This window comes from Quercus suber, unplaced genomic scaffold (genome assembly GCF_002906115.3).
Source record: "Quercus suber isolate HL8 unplaced genomic scaffold, Cork oak 2.0 scaffold_502, whole genome shotgun sequence".
Classification (NCBI taxonomy): Eukaryota; Viridiplantae; Streptophyta; class Magnoliopsida; order Fagales; family Fagaceae; genus Quercus; species Quercus suber.
This window is the reverse complement of record NW_027069951.1, coordinates 280527-289331: the sequence shown is the minus strand read 5'-3', so window position 1 is coordinate 289331 and position 8805 is coordinate 280527. Positions and strand designations below refer to the sequence as shown.

Genomic DNA, 8805 nt, shown 5'->3' with positions numbered 1-8805 from the left:
GAATCCATTGTTTGTTTGAGCTTTTCTTATTTGCTTTTAAGGTTTGATTGTGGAAAATCTAGCAAATTTTTATTTGCTCAGCAGAACCTTTTTTATGTTTGTAATTTTTTTTTTCCTTTCTGTGTTTTCACTGATATCAGCCTACCATCATGGGGGAGATTCAATCACCAATGGGAGTTGCCTCAGTTGAGTTCATAGATCCAAGGGAGCCTGTGATGGTGAGTTTATGGTAGCAGTTTTGCTTGTGTTTCTTTACTTTTGTTACTCTCTTGGGGTGATTGTAAGTTGTATAGCTGGAATTGGTTAGATATCTGATGGTTATTATACTAAATTACACTTTTGACCTTTAAAGTTTGGGATGGTTTTCATTTTAGTGCTTTGAGTTTGAGATTTTTCATTTTGGTTCACAAAGTTTGAATCTATTTTCAAAATGGTCATTCCGTCCATATCTGTGACTAATCTGGCAGCGAAGAGAGAGAGAGAGAGAGAGAGAGAGAGAGAGAGAGAGAGAGAGAGAACGTCATCTTTTTGTTGGAACTTAACGGCCGGATCCATCATGGAGATAAACGGAAGGACAATTTTGAAAACGGAATCAGACTTGGTGGACCAAAATGAAAATCTCAAATTTAAACGTCCAAAATGGAAACAAGCCCGAAACTTTTGTTGGGGGGGGGGGGGGGTCAAAAGTGTAATTTAGTTTGGTTATTATATCTTTGCTCACAGTTTTCCATAACATAGTTGCTAGTAGTTACATCTGCCTTGCTGTGATAGAATCTTCAAGGTCTTTTTATGGTCAAATGATGTCTGACTGAGCTGAGATTTTATGATGGGCCATCAACTTATACATTATTCTCCTCCCTTTGCAGGTAGTTCCAATCCTAAGAGCTGGTCTAGCTCTGGCAGAACATGCATCTTCAATCTTGCCAGCTACAAAAACTTATCATCTGGGTAGGGAAAGCCATACATGATGTCAAAGTAGCAGCGGGAAGTTTGGGGGTCATGTTGTTTAGAATTTTTTGTTAAGCTTACTGCTTTCCAAGTAGTCTGCTAATAAGCATGATAACTGGCTTGTTATTCGTTAACTGACTTAATTCAACCAGATGTGGTGTTAACTTTTATTTAAAATCTGCCCTATAAGACTGGAGTTCATGTCTCCTTCAGGATTTCAATGTGATTGACTACTTTGGTGGTTTTCTTTCTGTTTTGCAAATAAAGGGTTCAGCAGAGACGAGGAGACACTTCAGCCAACATTATATTTGAACAAGTAAGAAATCCCAGCCATGAAAATGAAAATATGGTTTTTCTTTCACACCTGAATGCTTAAACGAAGGTCAACTTGAATTTTCACATTGCTTCTATTTCAAGTTATACTTGAGTGGCATAAGACACTATTTAATTCCCATTCTTGTTTATTCTTTTGATTTTGTTCCATTTTCCCCTTTGCTTCTCTCTTAGTCATTTCCACCTTGGTGTACTCTTTTTGAGGTCTATTCTTTTTTAGGTTACCTGACAAATTCCTGAAGAGTCTCGAGTACTTGTTGTTGATCCCATGCTGGCAACAGGTACAATTCTAAAGGCTGGAGCTCCTACTATTATGTTCAGTGACGGAATTATTCTTTGACTTGGGGGGGGGGGGGGGGGGCGCAATGGCCCCTTGAATTTTTATATATAAATGAAAACTAAAAAATAAAATTGGTCACCAAAGCCAATACACAATAGGCATCTCATTCCTTGTGACTCTGCACTATGTGATCATGTGTATCCATGTGGTGTGTGTACTAATGTGTATTGTTTTTTACTTTTTGTAAACTTTTATTGATTATTTAGCATTTTTTTATGCAAATGACTTGAGTTGTTAAGTTGTTTGACTTCAGTTATTTGTTGTTTGGGACTTAAAGTTAGAAGTTTGGTTCTTTTTATTTCCTTGGCAATGCTAATTAGTTTTTTAGTTCAATAATATTTGACATATAGTTAGATAATAAGTATGACTTATATTTGATTGGTAAATAATGGGAAACCTAGCTACAATATTAGATTTATTTAAAAAGAAAAATGAAATTTTTTTTTTGATAAGTAAAAATGAAAATAATTTAAAAACAAATGTTATGTGTCTTTTCTTTTATTGATTGGTCAAATGAATTTATTTATAATGATGACACAACTATTATAAATTTTACTAGATAAACCTTACAAATTGATGTATCAATCATTAAGACACAACAAATAAGTAATTAATTAGTTTATTTATTATATTGTTGATGTGACACTAAACATATTCATTGCCATATCAATTTGTAAATATTCTGTTGTAACATTGGTAGTAGTATAATGTCATGTTAGTTTGTAAGCTCTTAATATCAGTAGTAGCAGCTTTAGCATTTTTCTTGTCAATATTTTATTAATACTAAATAAATATTAGTTTGCATTTAAAAATAAAAAATCAGTTATACTTTAGGCCACCCCCCCCCCCCCCAAACACAAATAAGGTAAACTCCTGGCTCCGTCCCTGATTATGTTCACTGTTCAACGTATTTTATTATCAAACATTATAGAGTTGCTTTCTCCATCGTCTCATAAAGTGGTTTGATCAAATGTAATCTCTAGTTCTTCCATTATTCTTGCATTTGGTTGGAGGCTTAACCTAAGGTCCTGATTTGTTTTTTGTTTATGGTCAAACTTTGTTGATCAACCTTTTGAATTATCCATGCTGCTGTTCTTTGCTACTGACTTATGCTCTCACGTTTATAGCATCAGTGCCTGCATAACAACTTCGGTTGGAGAATGATAATACAAATCATTAGGAGTAAAACTCACTGGTGGAGCAAGGGCTGCATCAAGAACAGAACTTATCCCTTTTTCAGGTGATTGCAAAAGGCTGAGAAGCTTCAAGACTGTTAATGCTACACAAGAAAGGCAGGAAGGAACCTCTCGCATAATTTTTGTTTCCACTACTCCAGGATCCACAGCACTTCAAATCAAACCAAAACAGAAACAAACATGAAGTGGAAATTAACATGAATAAGCACATCTTGCTAATGCATAATGGATGACAGCATTTAGGTAAACCTAAAAATTCTCAAATATTCTTAAAAAGCAAGAATGTTGTACATGGTATGACAATGGAAGACAAGAAATCTAGTCTACAAAGAATTAAAAGATAAATGTAGAGATAAAATCGTAGTTTTTAATGCATGAAGCCCAGAAAAGGACAAAGAAGTATTTAAACAATTGCACACAAGCAAGTTTGGTATAATTATACATTCATTAGGTAATTTATTTGTTCAAAAATACGTCAAGAACCAAAAAGAAATGAAAAATCATAAGAAGAAGTAGAATCAAGTTTGTAATCACATACATCACAGAGACCTGATGAGATTTTTCCATCGAGCTAAGTTGTCGGTGAAGTTCATAGGAGAACAGCAGTAGGCATACTACAGCAAAAAATGGGGTACTGCTTGTAAGGTTTCAAATAAAAGGTAATCTGATATATAGGGTGGGGCACTTATATCTTACATTTAGAATTCTCATAAATACGAGCACATGGATATGGTTTGGTTCTTGAGAAGCAGTTCCCTGAAACAGTTTCCTTGTCAACCTGCATATTAAAAACTGAAGAAAAGGGAGGTCATGAATTTCATGTTATATAATCTGTTAGCTGATGCAATTATGGCTTTCAACGCTTCTAACTATAAAATCCTGTTAATAAAGCAATTCAACTAACCATCAAGTGCCATGTGAAAAATGTGATAGTGTCATAGTGCAAGAATTCTCATCATAGCTTATATTTCCCTTTTTTTTAATGACATGAAACCTCACCAAGGCCCCTACTTTGGACCCACCCCTGGGGAGTAAACCATGGATACATGACCCCACCTGCTAGAACCATGTATCAAGTAATCCAAGGGTGCTCCTAGTGGGGATCAAACACAAGATGTCTGGGTCTACAACTCATCCCAAACCTCCGACCACTAGGCTGCACCCTGACAGGTTACCTTTATTTGCTTAATAGAAAGGCATCATAGCATATCTTATCTTGATGGATCAACCAAAATGCACTTTTCTTTTTCCGTTTTCAGGTAAGGCAATAGTCAGGTGTTAGTGAGTTAGCACATACATTCATTTACCATATAAATGAAACATTACACTTAAGTGCCTGGTGGCCTCTTTGACACATCAATTTGCCTATCAGAAAAAATTTTCAGCACTAACATTCTTTTACAGGTCTCCTTTTTTTTTTTTTTTTCTAACTATTGCCACCGTGTTGACAGATAAAATGTATCAGACATGGATAGAAATTTCAGAGCTAATGTCAAAGCTATGGCATTGGCATAGAATCAAGGTTGAGCAAACAGTACACGGACAGCAATTACAAGTGTACAAGTTCTTCCTAATGAAGAAAGTTATGGTGAAGACTAAAATCCCCACTAATTGTTCATAGAAAAAAAATGTTTCACAGACATAAATAGGAACCAATTTTACCATTTCGATGAGTAAAGGATGTAACATTCACAATCCGGGAAGGAACAGGACTATTTCTGAGAAGTGGTAGTAAAAGTTTGGTCAAACAGAATGCACCAATGTAATTTGTAGCCATCATCCTGAAAATACGTGTAAAATTATCATAAAACAACCCATGATTCTTCATGTGGGTAGGAAACAGGGATGTATTACAGGCTCTAAAATGAGTAAGGTATTTACTTCAATTATTTGTGATAACATCAAAATGTATTTTCCAAATATGCAATACAAAACCAAAATCTGCTGAAAAATGGAGCACCAAGAAAAAAGCAATTTTTGCATAATAGAGAAAGATATGAGATGGAAGATTAAAGAAATAAAACAAAAGACAAAAAGGACTTCTATGCAATGTTGTAAGTTGCAATTACATGAGGGTCAAGTCAAATTGAGCATGGTAATATTGGTTTTAAAAGTGCAGAGGCCACCAACAACTTATGCTAGCTAGATCAAATTACACAAATCAACTTATGCAATAAAAAACCAAAATCGGCTGAAAATGTAGGACCAAGAAAACGATTCTTTGCATAATATAGAAAGATATGAGAAGGAAGATTAAAGACAAAAAACAAAAGACTTACTACACAATCTGGTAAATACAATTTAATGAGGGTCAAGTCTAATTGAGCATGGTAATATCAGATTTAAAAGTGCAGCAGTTACCAGCAACTTATGCTAGTTATATCAAATTATACAAATCAAAAGCAAGCTGAAACTCATCCAACTTGTTGCCAGGTGGTCTGCATGTCTGATGAAATTAGCAGAGGTGTAACATAAACCATGTAAACTTATTTCAGGACAGAAGCCAACTTCATTTAAAAATAAATAATATATAAAGAAGATTACTGATCATAGCCTTCAGCTGTGAGTCTATATGATGTAGCTAGTATCCCAGCATTGTTAATCAATAATTGGACCGAAGGATGCATATTTGAATCTAAAAGCCACTGTTGAAGGGAGCCTTTAAAGTTGAATATTGACTGGAAGGATGACATATCAACCTGAAAAGCTTTGAGATGGGCATCCTTATTCAAACTTTTTATCTCTCCCAGAGTCTGTCAATAAGGGAAAACATAAGAAAAAACGTAAATTGAAGAAGGTATGTTTAACAATAAACTTCCGCAAAATTTATACCTTTGATAACAAATGGGAGGACCGTCCAACTGCATATACAAAATGAATTTCAGCCATTCACCAATAAAAATAATTAAACAAACATCCTTGCTTTAAAGTATAGCAATTTTTTAATTTATTTTTGCAAAATTTGAAAGGCCTATAATTTGGATATCCACTTGCACTGTCAAAATATCTAAACAAAATTTATTTGGATACCCCTATATAGTGTCAAACTATCAAAAATAAAAGAAGTGATGCCTGATAACTTGTTTTTTCACAGCACTTGGCGTGTCAGAATCAGCACTGACTCATTCAGCAAGCTCTGTAATAAACTTTGGGTGTAAATCAAATACAAATCATACTTGAATGGTTAAAATATGAAGAACTTAAATGCTTCCAATTATGCTGTAGAGAAAGTTATTAACAATTCGATAGGGCAGATTGCACATAAAAGGGATGTTTGAGATAAGAAAGCAGATTAACATAGTTTTAACTCTTTCATTCAATTTAAGTCATGTATTTTCTTTGAACTAGTCCTTAAAACTATAACAGAACACAACATTTGTGTGCATGTGGGTGTCATTGTGGTTGAACAAGTCATCTGACTATACTTTTCTGTGAGCAGAGACATGCTTAGAAACATTTTTGCCTGGCTACTTCAACCAGCTAAAAATTTTAAGAAATAAATAAAGGGAATGGATGAGAAGGGCAGAATGGCAATACCAAGAACAACACAGAAGCCTTCCTTTGAAAGAGCATAAGCAGCGGCAGCACCCAACCCAGATGTAGCCTGCATTGATTAATTAAAAAGAAATCAAACTAGTTGGTGATTCACAAGGAGCAATTAAAAATATATAAATAAATAAATTGATGACAAAAGAATCGTACGCCGGTGATAATGCAAACAGGCTTGATTGGAGTGGTTGCAGGGTCACAACGAGGGAAGGACTTGGATTTCGGAGCAAACAAAAGGTGCCAATAGGAGACGAGGAGAGATAGCATCCAAAACACCGCCATTCTCCAGAATTCAAGGGAGCAAATGAACTGCATTGCCTTCCCCAATTCCTTCACCATCCCTACTATTCCCATCATATATATAAAATACGAATATCCTCCAAAAATCAATCTCAAAACTGCGCAGCACTACTCATGTATTGACCGACTTATAACACAACTCGCCAGCTTTGGAGGCTCCCTGCCGCGAATCACAATTCACAGCCAATGCAGCAGTGGCACAATACAACAATTTCTACAACCCCAAAAACCAAATACTCAATAACAACAATAATAATAATAGTAAAATGTTCTACACTGCCATTCTATACTCATTACTCATATATAGATTGATTGCGGGTTTCATCTTATTTATTGTGCCCAAGACACCATATCTCTCTCTCTCTCTCTCTCTCTCTCTCTCTCTCGCAGGGTGAAACTCAGAGTTTGTTGGATAGTCCAATACTGTGTAGTAGCAGTATACAAAACCACATGGATGAGAACCTCCACCGATCAATATATGATCGGAGCGAGTTGCAATGGGTTACCAACCCAAGTATCCATTTGGGTTAGCTGTAATTTTGAAAACACGGTATTGAAATCACAGTTAAGCGTTTTGGTAAAATCTGAAAATAAAATCATGCTTCTGTGGATAAAATTGTTGTTGTTTCAAGTACAAATTACCAAAGGTATAGACAGAGTAATCTCAATCTCTCTCACGAGGAAGAAAGAATTTGCTTAACCCATCAATCATGGGTCTACCAAAACTCTTTAGAACAAAATCATAGATTGAGCCATTTTCCAGGAAAAGTGAAGAGGAGTATACAACAACTTACAAGGTAGATGGGTTGGTTACCTAAGATGGCGGAAAACGTAGGCGCGGTGGATTAGTAGCGGTGAGGACAATGGTGGTTCGTTTGATGCTTTTGTGTGGGCCGAGCTCACGGCCGGCCACGGGCTTAGACAATTATAGCGGGCCTCTTAAGCTTGGTCTATATTTTGAGATTTGTATTTTGATACGCTGATGGTGGAGCAAGAAAGTGTCCTCAAGACCAATCTTTTTCTCCTCGAGACAATCTGGTTTTTTTTTTTTTTTTTTTTTTTATAATTTTGAGATTATTATATTTTTTAAACACAACAAATTTTAGAAATATGATGAATAAATTATTTCATTTAAAAGGTAGAACACTCATCACACCTCTAGGTATTTTTATAATTGAAAAATATAATAATTTCAAATTATAATGGATTCTGTAAGGACTCAATTTGGATTAACCTTGGGTGACGGGTCTTTCAGCCTAATAAGCCCAAACAATACATTTATAGAGAGTGGGGTGAAAGGTTTAGGTGCTGGCCGTCGATCACCAAGCATGAACTTTCTTGTAACGAAGAAAAATGCTAAGAGTTTTTCTTTCAAGGGGGGAGATGCTCCTCGGCCTGTGGCCGAGGAGGCCTTATTGTTCTCCCTTTTCCTTCCCCCCCTCCATTTACTTTACTAACTTTTCTTTTATAGTTTTCATTTTCCTATCCCCTCTTTCCATCTGTTGATCATCTATTTGCCTTCTTATCTGGCCGTCCGTCCCATCAGAGGCCTTATCGGTACTCAAGTGGTTCACTCTGATCAACGTTATCCTGCCAAGGGGTTACCTCCCCATTAATGCGGCCAGGGGGAGTTAGTTGAATGCATTAAATGTGAGAATGACAGCTTACTTTGGGGATAGTCTCTCCCTAAAATCCCCTTCGTCAGGCCGAGGATGAGGTGATCCTCGGTGTGGATTGGGAAAAGAGGCTTCCCCCAATTTAGCCCAACAACAACAACAAAAAAATGGCCTATGCTCCTCAGCCTGGGCCTTGGGCCTGTTTCGTGATGGGCCGAGGCTGTCAGGCTCATAGGCCCCACAATAGCCCCTCAAAACCCTGCTGCACGTTCCCTGGGACGGGGAGGAGGGTTTTGATACTTGCGGGTCCATGGACGAATTGTCCCACTTCGGTTTGTACTGATGCTGGCGGCCTTCTGACTACCCAATGCGCGTTTTTAGCGTTTCAAGGCTTAATGGGCGCCCACATTAAATTTTGGCGGCACCACGTTTCCCACTTTCAACGGCATGATCTTTTGCTTTTATGAGCAAGCGGTTACATTTGGGGAACCTAAGGGGGAGTATAAATACCTGTTTGAACCCA

General features: G+C 36.6%; 2 protein-coding genes across 3 annotated transcripts in view; one reads left to right on the top strand and one right to left on the bottom strand.

Annotated features, from left to right (window-relative positions):
* Positions 1-1648, top strand: part of LOC111986760 (uracil phosphoribosyltransferase) — an 8019-nt gene extending 6371 nt beyond the window's left edge. Inside the window, 4 exon segments of the mRNA XM_065763291.1 lie at positions 867-948; positions 1216-1264; positions 1502-1512; positions 1515-1648. Coding sequence (XP_065619363.1) covers positions 867-948; positions 1216-1264; positions 1502-1512; positions 1515-1621 — 249 coding nt within the window. The 3' untranslated portion in view covers positions 1622-1648.
* Positions 1649-2814: 1166 nt separating this feature from the next.
* On the bottom strand, positions 2815-7675 carry LOC111986761 (uncharacterized; the record flags this gene model as incomplete). 2 transcript variants are annotated; one of them, XM_065763289.1, is given in 9 exon segments in its annotated part: positions 2815-2968; positions 3356-3431; positions 3514-3609; positions 4480-4598; positions 5362-5570; positions 5650-5678; positions 6355-6421; positions 6520-6880; positions 7461-7675. In XM_065763289.1, coding segments are annotated over 8 exon segments (954 nt in total), but the record flags the coding sequence as incomplete, so codon positions are not given.
* Positions 7676-8805: the final 1130 nt, after the last annotated feature.